Raw genomic sequence first — 25,275 nt, 5'->3', positions numbered from 1 at the left:
TATTTCCACTCTAAGCAATCAAAGGCTTTGAGGATGTCTAGGGACATAATTGTCAATGGGAGTTTAGTTGCCTTGCTGTGTTCGATCAGGTTCAGTAGTTTCCTGATGGGGTCTGTTATATTGTGGCCAGGGACAAAGCCAGTCTGGTCTGGGGCTATTAACTTGTGTAGGAAGATTTTTAGGCGGTTGGCCAAGATTGATGTGAATATCTTGTAGTCTTGGTTTATTAATGAGATTGGGCGGTATGATTCTACTTTGAGGCTGTCTTTTAGTGGTTTTGGGATGGAGACTATTTTGGAGTGGGTCCAGGTTTTGGGGATGGGGCCCCCTTTTATGATGTCGTTGAATAGGCGGGTCATGTAGGGCATCAAGGGTTCTTTGAATTTCCTATAGAATTCTGCTGTGAAGCCGTCTGGGCCTGGGGCTTTATGTGGTTTCAGGTTTTTGAGGACCACTTCTATTTCCTCTTGGGTGATAGGGCTGTCCATGAATTCCTGTTCCTCATCAGTTAGGGTAGGCATGGTCAGTCCTGCTAGAAATGTTCTGATTTCCTTCTCTGGTGGGTTATGGGAGGTGTATAGGTTGGAGTAGAATTCTGCAAATTCTGAGGATATTTCTTCAGGGGAGAATGTTATGTTGCCATCTTTTTTGGTGATGCAGTGTATTCTTGTTTTGAGTGCTTTTTTCCTACATCTATTTGCTAGTAATCTGGAGTTTTTCCCTCCATATTCATAGAAACGTTGTTTAGAATATAGAATGTTGATCATTGTTTTGTTAATTTCTAGGGAGTCTAGTTCTCTCCTTTTTTGTTCTATAAGTTTGAGGAGTTTTTTAGATCCTGTTTGTTTGTAGTGTGTTGAGAGGGCTGTGATGTCTTGTTCTATTTTGCTAATTTTTGAGGAGGTTTGTTTTTTAAGGGATGTTTTCTCTTTTATGCAAGCTCCTCTGGTGACCGCTTTCATTGTGTCCCATAGGAGGGGGGTTGTTATATTGTCTACATCGTTTTCCTTGAAGTAGTTTTGGAGGGTTTTTGTGAGACTCTCTCTAATTTGTTTGTTTGTAGTTAGGATGGGACTGAAGGACAATGATGGGGTGGTTTGTGTTCCTTCTCCTATTTTAACGGTGACTTCTACTGGGGCATGATCTGTGATTTTAATGTTACCTATGTTTGTTGATTCCACTGAGGGGATCAGACCCTGTGTGAGCAGAATGCTGTCCAGTCTGGACACTGTATCGTGACATCCCGATTGGAATGTATGGCTGATGTCTCCCGGGTTTTGCTCACCCCAAATGTCATAGAGACCCCTGTTTTTTAGCATTTTTAGTAACTTGTAGGAGTTCCTTGTTGTTGGGGGTTTCCTTCGGAGGAAGGTTGCCCATGGGGTTGTAGGGTGGATGTCTTTCAGGGATATACCTTTCATATTTAGATTGAGGTCCCCTCCTAGGATTGCTTCCCCTTCAGAGAAGGAGAGGAATTTGTTTAGTGTCTTCTGGAAGAATTCTAATTGTTTCGCGTTTGGGGCATATAGGACATTTGGAATTTTAAGGAGAATGAAACAAGATGTGGAATACCTTACAGGACTTACTTTCAAGTATGTAGGCCTGGCTGGAAGAAACTTGGACGCTGCAGGGCAGGAGTCCCATCGAGATTTGGTTTTGAATATAAAAGACTATCAAAGAGACTGGCAGAGGGGTCAGGAGAGAGACTTAAGAGCCTCGGATATAAGGTCACTGGGTTGATGGTTTTATTTTGAGATTTGTTGGGACTGAAACCGGGAAGGGGGGTGGGTGGAATGAAAAATGGGAAGGGTACATGATATAAGTTGCTTTTCTGTTCAATCTTTTTTTTTTTTTGGTCTTATTTCTAGGAGAACTGGAAATTTGTGGAAGGGAACCTTCTTTCGACCTTAGGGAAATGTTTTAAGAATAAGCACTGTTATATAGGTTTGGATGAGAATTAAGCTTGGATAAAGTTAAAAAGCGGGTTATATAAAGAAAAATATGGTAAAACTAAGGTCTTGGTGATAAGGACTTGATGAATCAACAATTTGAACTGGAACATAAGGATTTGTTGAATTAAAAAGAAGCAGGTTAAAATTTATTGATAAGGATTTGTTGAATTAACAATTTGAATTGGAGTACAAAAAAGGTAGGTAGGAGGAGGTCTGGGAAATAAGTTAATGGAAAATAAGTTATGGAAATTTTATGTGTTTTTAATTATTTTTATTTTTGTATTATTGTTATTTTTCCTTTTTTATTTTTGATTTTTTCTTATTGTATTAATATTGAAAACTTTAATAAATATCTTATTAAAAAAAATGTATTCCTCTTGCCAAGCCGCTCCTGAACAAGAAACAACGTCAGAAGCATCTTACCTGGGCTAAAGAAAAAGAGAACTAGTCTGTTGTTCAGTGGTCCCAAGTCCTCTTTTCTGATGAGAGCAACTTTTGCATCTCATTTGGAAACCAAGGACCCAGAGTCTGGAGGAAGAATGGGGAGGCACACAATGCCAGATGCTTGAAGTCCAGTGTGAAGTTTCCACAGTCTGTGTTGATTTGGGGAGCCATGCCATCAGCTGGTGTTGGTCCACTGTGCTTCATTAAGTCCAGGGTCAACGCATCCGTCTACCAGGAGATTTTTTAGCACTTCATGCTTCCTTCCGCAGACAAGCTTTATGGGGATGCTGACTTCATTTTCCAGCAGGACTTGGCACCTGCCCACACTGCCAAAAGTACCAAAACCTGCAGAATGCAGAAGAGCTGAAGGCTGCTATTGAAGCATCCTGGTCTACCTTAGCAGTGCCACAGGCTGATAGCATCCATGCCATGCCACATTGAGGCAGTAATTGATGCAAAAGGGGCCCAAACTGAGTACATACGTATGCTTCTACTTCTCAGAGGTCTAATATTGATCTATTTGCAATCCTCGTTTTGCTGATTGCATTTAATATTCTAATTTTCTGAGATTGTTAATTTGGGGTTTTCATCAGCTGTACACCATAACCATCACAATTATAACAAATAAAGGCTTGACATATCTCGCTTTGCATGTCATGAGTCTATCTCATATATTAGTTTCACCTTTTAAGTTGAATTACTGAAATAAATGAATTTTTCCACGATATTCTAATTTTTCGAGTTTCACCTGTATGTGTTTTACTGAGAGTTGTGAAACTCCATTTATTTGCTGCTTGTTGTTGCATATTTATATCATGATTTCCCTCTCGGGAGCTCCAATGCTCAATAGAAGGCCAAATTTAAAAAATAAAAACTTAAGAGTATTTTGAAAACTAAAGTATGGTACCAATATTTTTATTGTATAAACAAAATAACACATGTATGTTCTATTTATTCATTCACCTTTTGTAACAAACTTCAGTTTTTTTCTCCTTGTCACAGTACTCATAACAAATTGGACAGTACTCTTAGCAAATTAGTGTTACACACTACTGTAGTGATAATAGTGCCACCTTATAATTGGTTATGGATTTAGCAAAAGTAATACATAGTATATTATTGTCATTTAAAGCAGTGTTGCATACAAATGTAACACAATATTTTATGTAATACACACACATATATACTGACATTTATAAATTTTAATTATCCAAATGACTTATGGTTGTCCACTATTGCTGAGGCTCAGCCCCATTTATGTTTGTGGTGTCCAGTTAACAATTGCCAATGTGGTATTAAAATGTGTCACTCATGTGAATTGTGTTTCTAAGAAAATGGATTCTAAGAAAAAGGATTACTGTAATTGGTAAAATGTGTGACTGAATTGTAAAATATATTACAATATACACAATTCATTTTTTGCTTCACTGTCTTTAGGGGAAAATGGTAACTAAACATGTTGTTGTTGCACTTTTAACCTAGGTTTAAGGGGCCATTTGGCAAATAGCTTGCTTATCTGAGTTTCTAACATTGATTCACAGCTGGTTTTGAAATGGAATCAGCCTTGGTTGCCCTGATGGATGACCTTTATTGTGAGAGGGACAGAGAGTGTGTGATCCTGTTGCATCTTGATCTCTCAGCAACTTTTGATACCATTGACCATAGTATCCTCCTGAACTGATTTAGTGAGATGGGCATTGTGGCGTCACTGTATTAGAGTGGTTCTGTTTGTATCTTCAAGGTGGTGACCAGAAAGTAGCCTGGGTTAGTGCTCCTTGGCCCCTGGCATTTGTGCTATGGGGTTCCACATACTGCTGTGAGGTGTCACCAGTAGGCAGGGATGACACGCAGCTCTACCTCTCCTTAACATCTGAATCAGGAAAGACTGTGAAAGCTTTGAACCTGTGTCTGGATGCAGTGGTGGACTGGATGAGGGCCAGTTAAACTGTGTTTGAATCCTGGGAAGACTCAGGCTCTTTGGGTGGCTGGTTCCCAAGTTTGGGAAGTTGGCAAGGTACCTGCTCTGGATGGGGTTGTACTCCCTCTGAAGGAGCAAGTGCATAGTTTGGGGGTACTCCTGGTTGCATCTTTGCCACTTGAAGCCCAAGTATCCTTTGAGGCTAGAAGTGCCTTTTATCAGCTTCATCCGGTTTGCCAACCACAACCATTCCTGGACAGGGATAGCTTGGCCACGAGAGTTCATGCATTGGTAACTTTGAGGCTGAATTACTGTAGGGCAGTGGTGTCCAAACTTTTTTCAAAGAGGGCCAGATTTGATGAAGTGAAGGACTGTGAGGGCCTACCAACGGGCTGACCAAAGTTGTTGACCATTTTTTGGGGTTGAAGTTGTCAAATTTTTTTTTTTTTTAGGATTTTACCCCAGGAAATAAACTGCCACAGGGGCTGGATTAAACTGACCAGTGGGCCGGATTAGGCCCCCAAAACGGACTTTGGACATGCCTGCTGTAGGGTGTTGTATGTGGGGCTGCCCTTTGGTCTGGTTTGGAAGCTCAAGTTGCTGCAGAATGCTGCAGCCAGATTACTGATGAAAATTTCTGGTTAAGTCCATGTGACATTAGTGTTCAAAAAGCTGTACTGGCTGCCCATCTGCTACTGAACCAGGTTCAAGGTTCTTGTATTGATTTACAAAATCCTAGGATATTGTCTAGGATATTGTAGGAATCTCCTGAACCCTTATACTCCAGATTGATCACTGAAGTAATCTTCAGCAGTGTCCTTGGTCATTTGGTGACGCTTGTTTGACAACAGTGAGAAATCAAGTCTTATTTAGTGTCATCAGCCCAGTCCTGTGGAATACCCTGCCAATAGAGATTTAACAGACACCTTCTGTGCCAACTTTTAAATGCCTGCTGAAAACTTTTCTACTCCACTAAGCCTATGCAGATCCTACAATGGTCTATTTTTAAAAAAATTCTTTTTCTTTTAACTTGTTTTTAACTTTTTATGATCTTACTGTTGGTTTCATGCTTTAATGATGTAAACAGCTGTAATATATGTTTATGATATGGCAGTGTATAAATATTGTATATAGAAGTAAATAGATACATTACAATAAAAAAGACATAAAAGAAGCAAAACAGATACAGTTTTTTCCTCTTTCAAAATACATTCTTTTTCTAGAAGCAGCAGAGAACTGTGGACCATTCTGTTGGGCAGATCAGCTCTGAGAGAACCAGTAAGTAGAGGATGGGTTTGCCACCTCTTTTTTGTTGGGGATGCTTTTCTGGGATGTCTGCCATCATCATTGTGTAGCCTCTATCCCTGAAATGTGTATACAGAGAGGATTTTTCCATATCGTTCACTTCCCGTGTAATATTTGTTCTTCCTTATGCTGCACGTTTGTGTAGAATGGTTTCTGGTGTAGACAGGTTATCTCACCTGGAATAATAATAATAATAATAATAATAATAATAATATTTATACCCCGCCCATCTGGCTGGGTTTCCCCAGCCACTCTGGGCGGCTCCCAACAGAATTAAAAGCACAATAAAATATGAAACATTAAAAACTTCCCTAAACAGGGCTTCCTTCAGATGTCTTCTAAAAGTCAGATAGTTGTTTATTTCCTTGACATCTGATAGGAGGGCGTTCCTCAGGGCAGGCGCCACTACCGAGAAGGCCCTCTGCCTGGTTCCCTGTAACCTCACATCTCGTGGTGAGGGAACCGCCAGAAGGCCCTCAGAGCTGGACCTCAGTGTTTGGGCTGAATAATGGGGGTAGAGATGCTCCTTCAGGTATACTGGGCTGAGGCTGTTTAGTAGAGCAGCCTGCTTCCCTTATTCCCCAACCCCTAAGGAAGGAGTCCCTGATTGCGAACTGAACATGCCCAGATTCTGTCTTCTTCCACCTCAAGGCAAAACAAAAACAAGTTTCTTTTCTTTTTATTATAATTTTATCTTTTTTTTAATAGAAGAATCCAAACTGTAAATCAGGGATTCCCTGCAGAAATTCTGGACTACAACCCTATCCATTCCATCGGTATAGCCCTATGGTCAGGGATGATTCTGTTATGTATACAGTAATTTGAATTCTAGGTTGGTGGGGGGGTGCCACCAAGGTGCCCTCCAGATATTGTGGACTGTAACTCCCATCAGCCCCACCCACCATGGCTGATAATCAGGAAAGATTCTGTTCTGCTTATGCTGGAATCTAAACCAGAGGTGATTATGATATTCCTTTGTTGATCTTGTCAGGCTTTGTACATGATAGTGGAAATGAGCATGTTCCTTTTTAAGTTCCAAGCATGGAGAATGATGTATTTGCTATTATTTTGGTCTTTTCTAGGCTCAGATTGAGGAAGAGTTGAATAAACACTGGCGGAGGCTGCTCGAAGGGCTTTCATACTATAAGCCCCCCAGGTACAGTAATTTATTCATTATTATTTATCAAGGCTTGCATCCAGCTCAGTAGGTCCGCTGAAATGAAAAACTGAAATAAAAGCATATCTGAGACATCTACAAGCTATTAAAAATGACTAAAACCTACTAATTGGCTATGTAGGTGCTATATTGTCAAAGATCTGTTATTGGAACAGATCATAGAAATGTAAAGTTGGAAGGAACCACAAGGGTCATCTAGTCCAGCCCCCTGCAGTGCTGATGGCAGAACCAGACTCTTCAAAAATAAATCTTTAATTGAAAATTTTCAGCGGGAACAGAAAATAGCTAAACCAAATAGGAGCGTCAAAATGATGAAATAGAGCCATGTTCTTTACTACATACTCTGGAGGCTTTTTGAGAATCCTTATGGCTTTTATTTCATTCAGTGTGTGGAAAGATGGGGTGCTGGAAGATAATGTGCTGATTATTTTACAAAAATACTTGTGGAGGATTGGTGATGTGATAGCTTAAATGTCACCCATGGCAGCTAAATGGAACTTCCAAGTTCAGAGGCAGTCTAGCACAGAACTTCAGTTGCTGGGGAGGCAACAGCATGGAATAGCTCAGCTGTGACTACCAAAAACCCATAGAAATTAGGGTTTCTGATTGGCTACAATTGGAAGTGGCATGCCGGACTAAATGTGTGCTTGGTTAGAACTGGTAGAACTTCTCTTATGTTCTTAATTTCAAATGATTCAGATGAAGTTTCTATACCTTGTTTCAAGGGCTTGAGCTAGTTGGGTAACATTTGCAGTGCCTAGTTGATGGAGCTTATTCCTTGTAAGTCCTTCAGAGGGGAGGAAATAGTTTTCACAATACAGCTGTTATAAAGATGCCTAAATTTCATGCTTGTTTTGATTTATGAACAAAAAGCTTTTGTGACTTTTCATTACCACAAGTTAACTTTTTAATAATAACAATAAAATCTGCAGTGCAAGTTCAGCCGAGAAAGTGAAAGCTGACAAAAATGTTGCTGCTCCGCTGAAGGAGTTGGGTCTGAGAACCAGCAAGTTCTTGGTGAGTAGGTGTAACAGGCAGCTCTGTTGCTTCCTTTGTTATTTCCTGATAAGCTTTCCTCTGGACAGAAGTGGTGGGAGGAATGCAAGAAAGAGAGTTATCACCATCTAATTCCCTATTTGAATGGCAGTAGTTTCGGTTGGGGTTTGAGATTTGACTCAGCATAATTTGGAAGCACGATACTTCATAGAAGCCTTGAGAGCTAACGGGGACAAATTTAATTTGCTGTACTCTCCTTTAAAAAAAATTGTCCAAAGGAGGGGTATTGAATGTGCCCACCCCTTAACGGAAGCTGGCTGAATGTGTGTGTTACTCCAGGGTTTGGATGAAGAGCAAAGCGTGCAGCTGTTACAGTGTTTTCTTCAAGAAGATTATAGGGGGACCAGAGACTCATTAAAGGTTGGTAATTTTCAACTGTGCAGGGATCTATCTTCAGTGTTTATGTTGACATATGTTGCTACAGATGGGTCTGTGTAGCTGGGAATCTGCTAATGCCTTTCTCTGTGTGATGCTGCAAAGTTGGGTAAGGCCTAACTTATTGGCTACATTAGCCATGCTAGCAATCTCCTTAAAGTAAATTTCATTAAGTCTGCAGTCCTTTCCTAACTTGAGGGCCCTCCAGACATTTTGGACTACAGCTCCCATCAGCCTCTGCATCATATGGCTGTGCTGTCTGGGGCTGATGGGAGTTATAGTCCAAAACCCTTGTAGGGCCCCGGTCTGCTGTGCACACTGCCTTCAGGCAACAGTGATGGCCACCAGCTTTAGCCACCAGCTTTAAAAAAGGATTAGACATAGCAATGAGGGAGATGTGGCAAGTAGCCATTGATGGCTTTAATGACTATGCCCTTGCTTCCATGGTCAGAGGCACTAATGCTTCTGAATACCAGTTGCTGAAAACTACGGGTGGGAAGAGTGCTCTTGCACTTGGGTCCTGCTTGTGGGCTTCCCATTGGGGCATCTGGTTGGCCACTGTGAGAACAGGATGCTGTTGGGCCAAAGGCCTGATCCAGCAGGGCTCTTATTATATTCTTTTGTGTTCTAAAAATAGGTCCCGTTGAATTTAACAGTAAGCTAGTTCTTGGTAACATTTTTTAATGCACTAATAAACATTTTTAAGTGAGCCAAGTTTGAAGCTTGAAATCTGGAGGATGGTGGGGTGGGGAATGATAACCAAATTCCCTTGCAGTGTTTCCAGTATACATGAGATTTTGTTTCATGCCACAATCTATTTTATGATGCTGTTAGTGGTTATCAGTTACTTTATGTTACTTTTATTATGTTTCTGCATAGGCTGTTCTGGAAGACGAAAGGCAGAGTCAGGCTTTAATACTGAAGGTCAGTAACTTGATGCTGCAATCTTATTTTGGATGGTCATTTCTACACACTGCTTTTCTGCAGATAGATGTGGAATCTGCTGATGGTCCTTGCAACTTGAGGAGCTGTGGTGGTGATGACTACAATGGATGTGGATTTGCTGGCACTTGTGACAGTTGCAAAGCTGCCTCCCTCCCACCTCAGCATCCAGATGTGTAGTATATTACAGTCATACCTCGGGTTGAAGTAGCTTCGGGACAAGTATTTTTGGATTGCGCGCTGCGGCGACCTGGAAGTAACGGAGTGCGTTACTTCCGGGTTTCGCAGCTTGTGCATGCGCAGACGGTAAAAATGACATCATGCGCAGAAGCAGCGAATCGCAACCCGCGCAGACGTGGGTTGCGTTCGCTTCTGGATGCGAACGGGGCTCCGGAACGGATCCCGTTTGCATCCAGAGGTATTACTGTAATTGTCCTTGGAGCAGTCATAAAGCCATTTCCCTGCAGAACAGGTGTTAAAATAAGGGAGTCTTCTAAAAAAATATATCTCCCCACCAGCACTAAGTAAATGTTTTAATGGATAAACATGCTGGGGGTGGGGGTGGGGGTGGATTTTAAAATGCCACAGTCTTAAGGGACAAGATCAGAAGAAAGACCTTAAGATTTTCAGTGGAAGGTCCCTTTAAGTAGAGTGAGTTGAAGAAATTGATGACATTCTGGGACCTTTAATAGAAAGGTTGGGTAATATTTTAGTGACAACAACTCCCATCAGATCCAAGCAGGTTGGCCATACAGTCAGGGATGATGGGAACTAGAGTCTAACAACATCTGGAAAGCCACAGGTTCCCTAGCCCTGTTTTATAACCCAGAACACTTGGGGTTAAGGGAAAGAATTGACTACCGTGGTACCTCTGGTTACGAACTTAATTCATTCCAGAAGTCCGTTCTTAACCTGAAACCACTCTTAACCTGAGGTACCACTTTAGCTAATGGGGCCTCCCGCTGCTACTGCACGATTTCTGTTCTCATCCTGAGGTAAAGTTCTTAATCTGAGGTACTACTACCGGGTTAGTGGATTTTGTAACCTGAAGTGTCTGTAACCTGAAGTGTCTGTAACCCAAGGTACCATTGTATTTAGTAGAAAATTAATAGAAGGATGTAGGGGAGGTCATCTAAAATCAAAATGCAGCTACTAGTGTTAACGGGTGGTGACATACATTTCCACAGCTTGCTGACTATTACTATGAAGAGCGGATCTGTATCCTGCGCTGTGTCCTCCAGCTTCTTACATACTTCCAGGATGAGAGACACCCTTACATGGTGGGTATTGGGCTTTTATTTCCTGGTTCTCTCCACAATAGAAACATTAAAATAAATCTGTCCCTGGTGGTGCTCTTAATCAAATTATTTTGCTTTATAAAAGGCCCAGTATTCTCATTGTGTGGAAAAACTGGATAAGGAGCTGGTTCCTAATTACCGGAAGCAGTTTGAGGAGCTGTACCAATCCGAAGCACCCACATGGGAGACCCACGGAAGCCTAATGGTATTTTGTTCCTTCCAGCTTTTTGTATTTCTGACTTTCATTATTTGAATGTTTTAAGGTAGTGGTTTATAACTTTTTTTGCTGGTAATTTCATTATTTTATTCATTGTGTAAATCATTTTAAAGGGTTGTTTCTGCTTTTAGAACCAAGCAGTATATACATTTTCAGAAATAAATGAATAGATTAGCCCCAGCCAGCCTGACCAAAATCCACATGGGATTGAGTTGCTTAAAAGCTATCTTTTCTCTCTCTCCCCACCCTAACCCCCATGTTGTGTTTGCATGTAATTGTAATTCGGATCCTGCTTATTCAGACCGAGCGGCAGGTGTCTCGCTGGTTCATGCAGTGCCTCCGGGAGCAGTCAATGCTGCTGGAAGTCATTTTCCTCTACTATGCCTACTTCGAGATGGCAGCAGAAGAGCTGCTGACTTTCACCAAAATGTTCAAAGATCAGGGGTTTGGCTCCCGGCAGACCAACAGGCACCTGGTGGATGAGAGCATGGATCATCTCGTCGAGCGCATCGGGTGAGTAGGGGGGCCTCTCAAAAAGGCTGTTGCAGCCCCAAGCATGTTCCAAATTGTTGGAAGATTTAGGGCAGGCAAAAGAAAATCCTTCCTCACACAACAGGTTGTTTAACTATGGAACTTGCTTCCGCAGGAGGCAGTAATGGCCACCAACCTGGCTTTAAAAAGGGAATTGGACAAATTCGTAGAGGAGGGGGATATCAATGGCTACTAGTCATGATGGCTATGCTTGCAGTTGGAGGCAGCAATGCTTCTGAATATCATTTGCTGGAAGCCACAGGAGGGAAGAGTGCCCTTGTGCTCAGATCCTGCTTGTGGCTTCCCTACAGGTTGGCTCCTGTGAGAACAGGATCCTGAAGTAGATGGGGCTAATGGCCTGATTCGGCATGACCTTCTATTCTTATTTATTCATTGCATTTATATAATGCCTTTCTGCCAGGGTACCCAAGCAGTTTACAGTTTTAAAGCACTAAGACAAATGATATAATATGTAAAGGTTTTATTGGGTGGGGGCAGGCCAACTGGAGCAGACCCTGATGTCTGGGCTGCCTCCCTTGCACTCCTCTCTCCCTTTTTCTTAATGTCTTCACAGCCTGCTTCTCCCACGACATTGTTTTATGTCCAAAGGTTTATTAGGGTGGTGGGGTAGTACACAGATGTATGTGAAAAACATCCATGCATCTATTTTGCCACATCTGGGTGGATGTGTTGAGAATATGTAGGGAGATTCTGCAGCCAAAGCATATAATACTCTGTGTTTTTACATGTCTTTTTTTAAACCATTGTGGGCAAAAGGGCCCACTTCGCTCTTGGCATTACAGTGCCACATCTAGTTTGCTCGTGAGCATTACAGAAACTGGAAGAGAGACATTCCTTCATTTTGCAGTTAATGACTTTGCTGTCTGTTTTTGCTCACCAGCCATCAAAGCTGCTCTGATTTTTTTCTTTTTTACATCACATCTCTCAAAGAAAAAATATGGTTGACAAAAATAAAGAAATAATTGCACATGATCTCCTGAATATTTCTTATTCCAGTTCTAACTTCCTTGACCCACCCCATCCCTCACCTATATCTTTTTCTTGCCACCTTACTCCTTATCTTCCAGGTACTTCAGTGCTCTCATTCTAGTGGAAGGCATGGAAATCGACTCTCTGCATGAGCGCGTGTTGGATGACAGGAAAGAGGAGCATAAATTCTCTGGCAGCGGGCAGATCCGCCAAGTAAGCCCATTTCAAGTCCTGCCTGTTCAGTGGTGAAACCTACAAAAGAATAATCAGGAAAGCCAGTGGGGTGTAGTATTTAGGGTATTGGGCTTAGGACCTGGGAAACCAGAGTCCAAATCTCCACTTGGCTGTGAAGGTCATCTTGGGCCAGTCACTTTCTCTCAGCCTAACCCATCTCACAGGAGGATAAAATGGGGAGAAGGATATCTATGTACACCACCTTGTGCTCCTTGGAGGAAAGATGGGATATAAATGTAATTTTAAAAATGAATGCTTCTATGTCCAAATTCCCTGAGTAAGAGCTTGATTCTCTTGTTCCGAGTAGGAGGTGGACTGCTTGCTGTTAACTCTTGGGGATGTCACACATCATGCCCCAGTTCTCTTGGCCTGGGCTTTGCTGCGCCACATGTTGAGCCCCGAAGAGTCTCCTAGCGCGATCAGAAGGATGGGCAGCACAGCTATTCAGCTGAATGTATTTCAGTACCTCACCAAGCTTCTCCGGTCAATAAGCAGCGAGGGAAATGTGAGTCTCATGTCTTGTGCAATCTCATGGAAGGCTCTTGAGCAGAGGTGGGTGGAACCTCCAGCCTCTGCAGGCCAATCTTGGCCCACCCAAGGGTCCAGTTTGACCCCTGAGACACTTTCCCCATAACTATGCCAGCTGTCGAACAGGTGACAAGTTGGAACTTGTGCGTAGAAGGGCAACCAAGGTGATTAAGGGTTGGAAATCAAGCCTTATAAGGAACGGTTGAGGGAGCTGGGTATTTTTAGCCTGGAAAAGAAGAGACAGAGAGGAGAAATGATAGCCATCTTCAAATATGTGAAGGGCTATCACATGGAGGATGGAGCAAGCTTCTTTTCTCATGCTCTAGAGGGTAGGATTTCAACCAATGGATTCAAGTTACAAGAAAGGAGATTCCACCTAATATAAGGAAGAACTTCTTGACAATAAGAGCTGTTTGACAGTGGAACGAACTCCCTCAGGAGTGTGTGGACTCTCCCTCATTGAAGGTTTTTAAGCAGAGGTTGGATGGTTGGATGCTGTAGCTGAGATTCCTGCATTGCAGGGGGTTATACTAGATGACCTTTGTTGTGCCAGGCAACAACATTCCTTTTCAACCAGGCCTTTTGCTTTTAACTATGGCTTTTTAAAATATGGGTGTGATGTACTAATGTTGTTCGCCACACCTCCCCCCAGTTTTAATGTATGTGTTTTAATTTTTTTTAGTTGCTGTGGCAAAAAAGCAACTAATAAATTTAATAACCAAATAAATGTATTCATTTTTATGTTTGCAGAGTTTGGGCTTGTTACTTTGGGTTGTGTGATCGTAATAGATGTCTCATTAAATTCTGTGCTCAACTATAGTTTCTGAATGAGTCTTTGTTCACTCCATATCCTTTCCTCCCACTCTCTTTGCTCTGCAGTGCATCGCCAGCACAGCTTGCATGTGCATTTATGGCCTGCTCTCCTTTGTGCTGACCTCCTTGGAATTGCACACATTGGGCAATCAGCAGGTAGGAGGCCAAAGGCTTAAGACGGGAGTTGGTGGTTCCGACATTGGGTGGGCACCCAAGTTTGGTGAAGTCTGGTTTAAACAGTCTTGAACCTGGTTTAATTCTTGAGGTTTACGGTGGAAGAACCAGAAACAAGTGATGTGTAATGTGGTGGGTGGTTTTTTCTCTCCTTTCTAAAGGACATAATAGATACAGCATGTGAAGTTCTGGCTTCTTCCAGCATTCCTCCACTGTTCTGGAAAACAGTAAGTTAGCTGCATTTGGCCTGCATTTCCTTACATTGTATTCCTTTGACCAAAGCCTTTATGGGGAAATCATCTTTTGGGCTTTGGACCTCTGCTTGCTGTTTTGAGCAATAGACTTCTTGTGTTGCTCTTCTTTGCATTGTGGCCTTCAGAAAACTATTGGTGATGGGCACTATTATAGTTGTGATGGACAGAGTGTGTTCTTTACTTCATTCTGATTAGCAGCAGTGGATTCCAAGACTGACTGGGGAGTAGGAAAATGGCGAGTTACAGTGCTGGCCAGCCTGGGGCTCTGCATCCATGTGGACTCTGAGGTTGGCAGACAGAGAAATCAGCAGAGCTGGGGATCTGCTGCTGCAGTCTGTTTGGTCTTTACCTCCTTTGATGGCCTCGGCTTCCCATCCACTGCCTTTTGTCACACTGTAGTTTGCACTGTGGCCAGGGGAACTGCCACATGGCAACACACTTTCATTTTTATTACATAGTCTGTTATAAACTTTTCTGTCTCAACCTTCTATTGCTCATGCACCATCTCCAAACTTGTCCACCTCTAAACTTCCAGTGGCTAGGATGTGGAGCACGCTAGTGCTCTAAAGTTAGGAACTCCCAATGCCCAAGCTGATCTGATGTTAGCAGCTCAAGAAAATGCCTTTGATTAGCACCAGTTTGTAATGGACATTCTGTGCATGTCTTTCTCACACCAGGAGCCAAGTGCAGGTCTGGGCATTATTTTGGACAGTGTCTGCGGGATGTTCCCCCACCTCCTCTCTCCTCTTCTGCAGTTACTCACAGCCCTTGTGTCTGATAAATCTACAGCAAAAAAGGTACATTTGGAGGCTAATAAATCCTAGAGTGCTTTTAATTACCACTGTCTGGAACCAGTGCAGTTGTTAGAATGTGGAAATTATACTGGGGAGACTGGTTTAAAAATTTGTATTCAGTCACAGGGTGGAGCTTGGGCTTTTAAAGTCAGTCTTTCAAAAGGTAGTTGTGGTGATAAAAATAAGATGGGGCATGCACACTACCTTAGATAAAAGAGTGGGGTGGTTATGTGAAAGATATATCAGACTTCCAACTCCTTCCCACAATGAAGGAGTCTCTGCCTTTGTCCCCCCACCTCTCTGCTTAAAGGTCTATAGCTTCTTGGATAAGATGTCCTTCTACATAGAGGTCTACAAGCACAAGCCTCCCGATGTAGTTTCTCATGAAGACGGTACCCTGTGGCGAAGGCAGGCACCGAAGCTGCTGTATCCCCTTGGTAAGAAAGAAGGCAGGGCTCTTTGCCCCAGGGTCGTCCCAACTCCTTGTTTGTCCTCTCTAATTATTCTTATTCTTATTACACTCATATCCCACCTTTCTTCCAAGGAGTTCAAGGTGGTGTATGTAGTTCTCCCTGCTCCATTTTATCCTCACAACAGCCCTGTGAGTTAGGTTAGGCTGAGAGGCAATGATTGGCTCAAGGTCACCCAGTGAGCTTCATGGCTGAGCAAGGGGATTTGAACACTTGTCTCCCAATACCTGTCAAGCAGCATGGGAAGCAGAAGTTGGGACCATTTGGGATCCTACAGTTTTATGTTCTGCTGGGGCGGCCGGCATCAAATGCCCAGGGCCACCTTCTGGACCATAATTGCCAGCTTGGAACTGTAACCCTATCTAATAGTCCAAAAGATTTCCATGATAACTGAATGATACTGCAAAGATCCAAAACAATGGAGAGGCATATGTGTGGCCAAAAAAGTGAAAACTTTAGGAGAGTAATGGGACAATAAAGAGGCAGGGCAGGAGTGGGGAATATTTTTCAGGCTGAGGACCACATTCTTTTCCAGGAGCCACATGCCAGTGGTGGTGGGGCAAAGGCAGAAGTTGGCAGAGCAGCAAATGTGCATCTTACCAGTAGGCTAGTTTCTACAGAGTCATGGACACACCTCTCCATCTTCTGTCCAGACAAACCAAAGGCAGCATCAGAGTTCAGGTGCATGTTCCAGGAAGCTGAAAACCTTCAAGGCGGGTGGGAAGCAGGAACAGGAGTGGGTGGCCTGGTGAGCTTGAGGTAGAGGATGGAATATGAATGATAGGTGTGAGAGATGATGGTATCAGTGTGTCAAAACTTTGCTTCCTTAATAATAGAGCCAATAACAAGAAGCTTCTGTGACATTTTCTGATTATTGTGTTTTGATTGAGTTGGTGGTGGTGGGACATAATAAATATTATCACCATCATCATTCCCTTGGCACGTAAGTTTGGTGACTGTATGGTAATTTCTATTTTACACCTATCAAAAGAATGTGAAAGTTAAATGTTGGTTTGTTAGTTGTTCTGTGTATACTACTTGCACTTAGCTTAAAGGTAAAAGGACCCCTGACCATTAGGGTTGTGGCGCTCATCTTGCTTTATTGGCTGAGGAAGCTGGCGTACAGCTTCTGGGTCATGTGGCCAGCATGACTAAGCCGCTTCTGGCGAACCAGAGCAGCGCACGGAAATGCTGTTTACCTTCCTGCTGGAGCGGTACCTATTTATCTACTTGCACTTGATGTGCTTTCGAACTGCTAGGTTGGCAGGAGCAGGGACCGAGCAATGGGAGCTCACCCCGTCGCAGGGATTCGAACCGCCGACCTTCTGATCGGAAAGTCCTAGGCTCTGTGGTTCAACCCACAGTGCCACCCACGTCCCACACTTAGCTTGGGTGAAACCAAATGATCCTGTGATATTTTTCTTTGTATCTGGCTTGGTTTTGTCTTATTTTGTTCTTATGTAATGCCACAAGATAATAAAATTATTAACCAGGCAGGTGCCTTCACTTTGTTCTTTTTGGCACCTGCTAAACCCGCCCCCCTGTTTTTTAGACAAGCCTGACCAGATATCTAGAAAGTCAATGCAATTATTAATTTATTGTTAACCTATTGCTAGTTTAACTTTATGAAGTGAGAAAGTGGATTGGTTGTCTTATTCTGCAGCTGATTCATGCTATCCTGTATATGTGCCCTGAGATGGATCCTCACAGCAGGTGTAGTTTTTAAGCAGAGGCTGGATGGCCATCTTATCATGGATGCTTTCGTTGAGATTCCTGGATTTCAGGGGGTTGGACTAGATGACCCTGAAGGTCCCCCCAACTCTATCCAGTTCTATGATTGTTGATTCTTCTTATTGATAACTTTTTATCTTTTGTCAACTGCTTTTAGAGCTTTTTTATACAATCAAGCTGTGTATGAATCTTATGAAATAAATAATTCTGGAATGTTATCGCCCCCCCCCCCCCTAAATTCAAATGTCTGTAGTTTAAGAAATTTCAACTTGCACAAAGGTTTTGACTTTGTTTTCCTCCCTGTCCCCTTTCCCCGCTTTTTAGGGCTGGGCCAGACAAACCTACGGATACCTCAGGGAACAGTGGGCCAGGTGATGCTGGATGACCAGGCCTATTTGGTACGATGGGAGTACTCCTACAGCAGCTGGACGCTGTTCACTTGCGAGATTGAGATGCTGTTGCATGTCGTGTCGACTGCAGGTGAGTCTCTCCCAGAAATTTGGAAAAGCAGGGTGGGGACTCTGTAAAATATGTTGTGAGGTGTACTGCCAACTCAGTGACAGAGCAGCAGCCTTGCATTCAGAAGGTCCCAGGCTCAGTCCCCAGTGGCATCTCCAGGTAGGACTGGAGCAGGTAGTGCTGGGAGACACTCCCTGCCTGAAACCCTGGAACGCAGTGTTGCTGCCAGTTAGTGTCTATCTACAGTACTAAGCAAAATAGAACCCAATGGTCTGACTCAGTAGAAGGCAGCTTCCTATGCTCCTGTTTAATTCAGTCCTTTATTCAGAACTATGAGGACCAGAGCTCGGTGACATTTGCATGGAGAAGGTCCCAAGTTCAATCCCTGATGTCTCCATGTAGGCATGCCTGAAACCACTACTGAGAGCCACTGCTGCCAGTCAATGTAAACAATAGTAAGCAAGATGGACACTGGTCTCACACAGTATAAGGCACCTTCCTGTGTTCCTATGATGAGTAAAACAAAAACCTATCAGCTCACTAGTAGCCCCTGCTTCTTAATGTTCCTTGCTTTTACCTTGTCTGGGTGTCTCACACTAAATGCGTTCCTTTTTCCCCAGATGTCATTCAGCACTGCCAGAGGGTTAAGCCGATCATTGATCTGGTTCACAAAGTCATCAGCACTGATGTGTCAATCGCCGATTGTCTCCTGCCCATTACTTCACGGATCTACATGCTGTTACAGAGGTAATGGCAGCCTGTGTGGTCATTCTGCTTAAGCCTCTCCAAGAGAGATGGAGATAAAACTCCCAAATACTTATTTTTTTAAAAAATAATTTTTATTGATTTTAACATATAAATTATAAAATGTACCACAAAACTTATCACTTCTACAATCTTTTTAGACTTCCATCAGCACCTCTGATGATCCACTGTTTTAACCACTTCTTATGTATTTCTTAACTTTATATTGCCTTTACATCTCTTAACAAATAATCCTTCCCCTTCTCCATTTTTGCAATGCTTCCAATAATACTCCTCACAAAACTTCTTGCAAACCTACAAACGTCGTCTGATCTTCAGAAATACTTTTCAAGTAGTCCGTAAATTTACTCCAGTCTTCCGTGAATTTACTCCAGTCTTCCATGAATTTCGGTTTCGAATCCTTCCTGTTAGCTTATCTAGTTCTGCACAGTCCATTAACTTCATCCTCCATTCTTCAATCGTCGGTAATTCTTCTTGCTTCCATTTTTGGGCCAGTAATATTCTTGCTGCTGTTATTGCATATAAAAAGAGCTTATATTCCTTTCTATTTATATCACTCCCAACAATGCCCAGCAAAAATGCTTCTGGTTTCTTTATAAATGTATATTTCAACATTTTTTTTTCATCTCGTTATATATCATCTCCAAGAAACATTTCACCTTTTTACATTCCCACCACATATGATAAAATGTTCCCTCTTTTTCCTTACATTTCCAACATTTATTACTGACTTTATACATTTTCACTAACTTGACAGGTGTAATATACCATCTATACATCATTGCCATCACATTTTCTTTTAGGGCATTGCATGCAGTAAATTTCTTTCCATAATTTTACCCAATCACTCAGCTGTATATTTGTCCCAGTGAATCATAACCAACTTAACCTCCTCATCCTTCAAATGCCATTCAAGCAGCAATTTATACATTTTAGATAAAATTTTAGAATCATTACTTAATATCTCTAATTCAAACTTTGATCCACTTTCATCAAATCCTTTTTCTAAAACTCCCAAGTACTTAAGCCGGTGCCGGAACCACGAGATGGTATCATCCTTTTGAGTGTTTTGGAAAAGCTCTGTGTATTTATTTTTGCCTCTCTTCCAGGCTGACTACTGTTATTTCTCCCCCGGTTGACGTTATTGCTTCTTGCGTCAACTGTTTGACCGTCCTAGCCTCTCGGATGCCTGCAAAGGTAAAGGGGCCCTCTCTGGCTTTGCTTCTATTGGAGTTGTCTCCAACAGGTGTAATGATCAGATGTAATGAACAGATAAATATACTTTTTGCTCTCCCTTTTCAGGTTTGGATGGATCTTCATCACACAGGCTTTTTACCATTCGTTGCCAATCCGGTCTCTAGTATGAGCCACATGATCAGGTAATTTGACTGACATCCATGGAACAATAAATCCACTGACTTCATTGTATAAAACCCTGGATGGCCATTGTGTTTATTGTTACTTAAACACTTACAAACCATTTATTTTTAAACGTTTTCTAAGCAATGTACAGCATAATAAATTGTAGCATTATAACAATAAACATATAGCAATTTAACAAAAACACAACATAAAGCCAGTGGAACAGTAGTAGAATCATAGAATGGAAGGGACCCAAGAGTCATCTAGTCCAATGGAAACAGATATGGCCAAGAGGCATAATTTTATTGACTGTGGTTGGTAATGTGGTTTATTACCAAATACGATTTATGGTTTGACAGTGTTTGAATGTATACTAATAAACATTCAAGTCATTGAAATATATGTTACTTTCTTTCTGCTCCCTAATTGGATCCCTGACATCGCCAGGTAAGGCTGGGGGAGAGACCCTGCCTGAAACCTCAAGAGAGCTACTGCCAGTCAGTGTTGATAATGCTGACCTAGATGGATCAGCGGTCTCATTCTGTCGAGTGCAGTTTCCTATGTTCCTGACTGGCAGTGACCCTTCAGGGTTTTAGGAAGTTTTGCCTACTTTTACCCTTCACCATACAAAGGAAGGTGCTTTGCTACCAAGAGTATCCTCTCCATCTTGGTATAAGGCAGCTTCCTATATTCTTGCGTGTCGTCGACAATTGCACACTCTTGCAGTTTCCTCAGTCATGGATTGGAGTGCACAGTCTCACACTTCCCTCACTTTCTCTCCCTGTTGTTGTGTTTGCCCTCTTCTCTCACAGTGCAGAAGGAATGAATGCTGGAGGCTATGGCAGTCTGCTGATGAGTATTGAGCAGCCACAGGGCGAATATGGTGTGACGACCTCCTTCCTGAATTTAGTCATGACACTCATACGGGTAAGTGCTTTTGGGGAGAAGGAATACTTCCTGCATCATGCAGTGGGGAACATTTATTAGTTTTTTAGACTGGTGTTTTATTGGTTTAAAGTTGTTCTTGTTTTGTTTTATTTTATATTGTATACTCCTTAGTGTTTGTAACAAAAATTTGCAAGCTGTTTCTGAATGCTTTTGAATAAATAAAAAATCAGCAAGGAATGTTCAGGCTTTTCTGCTTTTTTATTTTTGGGGGGATTTCCTAATTGACTTTAGATTCTTTACATTTATCCTGTTTTTCTGCAAAGCATCCAAAGCATCTTATCTAAAAAGGAGAATATATATATATATATATATATATATATATATATATATATATATATAATAAAAAACACAATCGCACAGATCGTTGCAGTAACTTAAGAAATACAGAAACAGGGTTTGGAATAGGGTAATAACAAAGAAAGCTTGTGGTCTCTTCGTTCCTTTGATTTTGGTGTTGGGATTCTTGACTGCTTTTCTTTAGGGGCAGCTTGGCAACACCCAAAGCCAAGGTCTGGTGCCGTGCATCGTGTTTGTCCTGAAGGAGATGCTCCCCAACTACCACAAATGGCGCTACAACTCCCATGGAGTGAGAGAGAGAATTGGTAAGCATTCTGTGGGTGGATGGAGCTAAGGATTTGGGGTATTCCCCCCACCCCAAACTTATAGCATTTGTGACCTTATAGCATTTTCATCCATAAAGGCTCCCAGGATTGCAATTGATTGAAACAACACAGTACCTGCCCTCAATCTTGCCATCTAAAAGCACAGCACACAAAGGACTTGCATTTTTATAGAGAGAAACTGAAAGACATAGAGCCAACAAGTATAAGAACCATTCAGAACAAGTTACCTTGGACCTTACAATAACAAAAAATGTGAAGGGTTGGCGTCGGGATACGGGTGGGGACTATTTTAAGCACAGCCAACTGATGCGCAATCTGGCGTGCAGGTTGTTTCGGACGCAGAAGAGAGGTGGGGCAGAACTGGCAGTTTAAGTCCACTCCCCACCCCTGTCCTGACGATGGTTTCCCTCTCCCTCTTGGTTTTTCAGGTTGCCTTATCCTGCAGCTGATTCATGCTATCCTAAATCTGTCCCCTGAGATAGAAACTCAGAGCAGGTAAATTTAAGGTTTTTAAGCAGGGGTTATATGGCCATCTGCCATGGATGCTTTAGTTGAGATGACCCTTGGGGTCCCTTCCAACTCTGTATTTTGTTTGTGTGTTTTGTTCCTATGATTTTTTTGTCATAGGAAGCTTCCTTTCTGTCAGGTCAGACTACTTGTTCCTTCTATCCCAATGCTGTCTACTCTGACTGGCAGCAACCTTCCAGTGTCTGTGGTGGAGAGAGGGGTCTTTCCCATCATTTGCTAACTCCAGAGAAGCCAGTGTGGTGTTCTCCAGCTGTTCTTAGGCTCCAGCTCCCATCAGCGCCAGCCAGCATGGCCAGTGATCAGGGATGGTGGTATTTGTAGTCCAGCAACATCTGGAGGGCCCCATGTTGGCTGTTGGCTGGGACCTTCTGTATGCAAAGCATGTGTTGTCCCCTACAGATTTTGTTTCCCCTACCCTAATAATAATAATAATAATAATAATAATTCACAGCCCCATGCACACTTCATTTTCAGAATGAGAGTTGTTGCTCCTTATCATTTTTATAATAAATTATCTTTAACTTACAATGAAAGTGGAACACATGAAACATAGGAAACTACCTTGTACTGAGTTGGTTCATCTAATTCAATACTATCTACATTGACCTGCAGTAGCTCTCCAGGCCTACCTGGAGATACCAGGGATTGAACCTGGGACCTTTTGCATGCCAAGTGGATGCTCTACCACTGAGCTACTGCCCTATCCCTCAGAATGGGACAAGTTTTTAAATTTATACCCCCACCCTTCCTCCCAAAGGAGACCAGGACACGACAACCCTGCGTAAGAGTTGAACTGCTATTACTCATGGCTATGGAGACGCCAGCTCTCTGTTTGCTTTTTTTTTATAGCACTGGTTGTATTGGGGGTTAACTGCGAGGACTTTCACATTGAGTTGAGATCCGTGTTCTTGCCTTTTTCCAGCGGGGCCCCTAGCCTGCAGTCCCTCTGCATCTTCAGCCTGGCCAACACGGAAGCAGGACAGGCCGTCATAAACATCATGGGCATTGGTGTGGACACCATTGATATGGTGATGGCCACACAGTCTAGCAGGTGAGTACTTTGTCACCTTCCCCCCTCTCAGCTCCCCAGGAGCATTCTTTTGTAAGGAATAGCAGATAAAATATTGACATGTGTAAGGAATAGCAGATAAAATATTGACACGTTGCATTGTAGCAAATAAAACAATACGAAAAAATTCAGTGGTTCAATAATTCCAGCAGCTAGTAAGCCAACGGAAGTAAACATGGTGAAGTAGAAGTTAAAAACAGTACAGTAAATAAACCACCAAAATCCTAGGTGAATAGGTACCCTGTTGGAGGCAGGGTATACCAGTTGCTGGGAATCACAAATGGGGAGTGTGTTGCTGTTGTGCTCAGGTTCTGCTTGCAAGCTTCCGATTGAGACCTCTGGGTGGCCACTGTGAGAACAGAATGCTGGAGTAAATGGGCCACTGGCCTGATCCAGCAGGACTCCTCTTATGTTCTCTTTCTCCCCTGTCAGAGGTTGTTTGCGTCTGAATACTGGTTGGTGGAAATCACAAGTGAAGAAAGTCGCTGTTGCCCTTGGATCCTGCTCATGGCTTCCAAAGAGGCATTCTGTGTGAACAGAGTGCTGAGTTAGATAGGCCATAGGTCTGATCTAGCAGACTCTTACCACCTTAGTTAGGCACCAGGAACCCAAGGATGCATGGGGTGGTGTAGGTCTTGAACAAAGGCCCCGATGGGAACTCTGCTAGTTGTGTGTGTCTACTTGCACTGTGATCTTACAACCCTAAAAGGCGGGGCGGTAGTTATGTGGCCCCTAATGCAGAGGTGTGCTTGAGTTTCGTGCATTGATTTGAGGTTAGCCATTACCCTCTAATGTGATCAGATTGCTCTGAAAAAATGCTGTGGAAATGATGGGTTCTAATGCAATTCTCACTGACAATGCAGTGATGAGTCTCATGGCCAGGGCCAGCTGCTCATCCAGACAGTGAAACTGGCGTTCTCTGTCACCAATAACGTTATCCGGTTGAAGCCGCCGTCCAATGTGGTGTCTCCTCTGGAACATTCCCTTACACAGCATGGTAGGTACCTCCTTTTATATGTTCTGTAGCCAGGAATGTGGCACACCAGTTTTATGCCTAGACAACCTGTGTGTAGTTTTCTTGTTTCCTTTTAATTACATGTTTACCAGAGAGAGGGGGGGGAGGGAAAAGAAAAAGAAAACCACCTCATCAGCTCACATTAACTATTGTTATAGCCCTTGAATTTTTAACATTTACCAATTACAATTTCTAATCTACTGTATTTTTCTTCGCATTTTTGTTTTAAAAACAGCACCTTTTAAGAAAAAAAATCCAGTGACTATCAGTACATCCATCTTAATTTAAACATATTAATTAATATGTGCCATCCAAATAGGTACCTACAACCTGTGTGTGGTTTTCAAAATTTGCATTTTGAGAAAGGGATGTGGGTTGTTGAAGGAAGTTGCTTTTTTCCTACACTTCCTTCGTAAGGAAATATTTTCCTCAGAGATGCATGAATCTTCTTTGTGATTTTTTAAAAACTCTGCTCCTGACAGGTGCCCACAGGAACAACCTGATTGCTATCTTGGCCAAATATATCTACCACAAACACGACCCTGCCTTGCCACGCCTCGCCATCCAGCTTCTGAAGCGGCTTGCCACAGTAGGTCTTTTACTGTTTTCTACCCATTAAAGGGCTTTTGTGGTTTTCCCATGAAGATGATTCATTATATTTGTTAATCGCAATCCTTACAAGGTCATTTAAAGCAACTTCATTTCCCCATCCTTAAAAATAGGACCTCCTGTGTGGTTGGGGGAAATCAGTACAGTGGTACCTCAGGTTACATAGACTTCAGGTTACATAGACTTCAGGTTACAGACTCCGCTAACCCAGAAATCGTGCTTTGGGTTAAGAACTTTGCTTCAGGATGAGAACAGAAATTGTGCTCCGGCGGCGCGGCAGCAGCGGGAGGCCCCATTAGCTAAAGTGGTGCTTCAGGTTAAGAACAGTTTCAGGTTAAGTACGGACCTCCGGAATGAATTAAGTACTTAACCTGAGGTACTACTGTAGTCACTAACTCCACTGTTGGAGGCAGCAATGCTTCTGAACTCTAGTTGCTGGGAACCACAGGAAGGGAGTGTGTTGCTGTTGTGATCAGGTCCTGATTGCAAGCTTCTCATTGGGGCATCTGGTTGGCCTGATCTAGCAGCCAGGCTCTTATGTTCTTATGCCCACCCCCTACAGTAAGCAGGATTTCTCAGAATTTCTGAAAAGTCCTGAAGGGGTCACCACTGCTTAATACACAGAAAGAGTCCTGCTGAATCAGGCCAGTAACCCCTTTTATCTATCATCCTGCTCTCACAGTGGCCAACTAGA

General features: G+C 42.6%; 1 protein-coding gene across 3 annotated transcripts in view; it reads left to right on the top strand.

Moving 5' to 3' along the window:
• NUP188 (nucleoporin 188) overlaps positions 1-25,275 on the top strand; it is a 52,314-nt gene that overhangs the window by 5,774 nt on the left and 21,265 nt on the right. For 2 of the 3 annotated variants that reach the window (XM_083596247.1, XM_083596246.1), the window contains exons 2-25: positions 5,538-5,592; positions 6,702-6,775; positions 7,729-7,813; positions 8,132-8,212; positions 9,107-9,151; positions 10,357-10,449; positions 10,553-10,672; positions 10,986-11,197; positions 12,304-12,418; positions 12,747-12,944; positions 13,847-13,936; positions 14,116-14,181; positions 14,886-15,005; positions 15,313-15,439; positions 17,528-17,683; positions 18,283-18,409; positions 19,537-19,624; positions 19,730-19,806; positions 20,602-20,716; positions 21,219-21,339; positions 21,789-21,855; positions 22,811-22,939; positions 23,821-23,954; positions 24,455-24,561. In XM_083596247.1, the coding sequence (XP_083452373.1) occupies positions 5,538-5,592; positions 6,702-6,775; positions 7,729-7,813; positions 8,132-8,212; positions 9,107-9,151; positions 10,357-10,449; positions 10,553-10,672; positions 10,986-11,197; positions 12,304-12,418; positions 12,747-12,944; positions 13,847-13,936; positions 14,116-14,181; positions 14,886-15,005; positions 15,313-15,439; positions 17,528-17,683; positions 18,283-18,409; positions 19,537-19,624; positions 19,730-19,806; positions 20,602-20,716; positions 21,219-21,339; positions 21,789-21,855; positions 22,811-22,939; positions 23,821-23,954; positions 24,455-24,561 (2,602 nt within the window). The remainder of the gene's footprint in view (positions 1-5,537; positions 5,593-6,701; positions 6,776-7,728; positions 7,814-8,131; positions 8,213-9,106; positions 9,152-10,356; positions 10,450-10,552; positions 10,673-10,985; positions 11,198-12,303; positions 12,419-12,746; positions 12,945-13,846; positions 13,937-14,115; positions 14,182-14,885; positions 15,006-15,312; positions 15,440-17,527; positions 17,684-18,282; positions 18,410-19,536; positions 19,625-19,729; positions 19,807-20,601; positions 20,717-21,218; positions 21,340-21,788; positions 21,856-22,810; positions 22,940-23,820; positions 23,955-24,454; positions 24,562-25,275) is intronic. The other variant, XM_083596248.1, reaches the window with a different exon arrangement.

Source organism: Podarcis filfolensis (assembly GCF_964270895.1).
Source record: "Podarcis filfolensis genome assembly, chromosome: Z".
Taxonomy (NCBI): domain Eukaryota; kingdom Metazoa; phylum Chordata; class Lepidosauria; order Squamata; family Lacertidae; genus Podarcis; species Podarcis filfolensis.
Note: the sequence above shows the minus strand (reverse complement) of the source record. Positions and strands in the feature narration are given on the sequence as shown.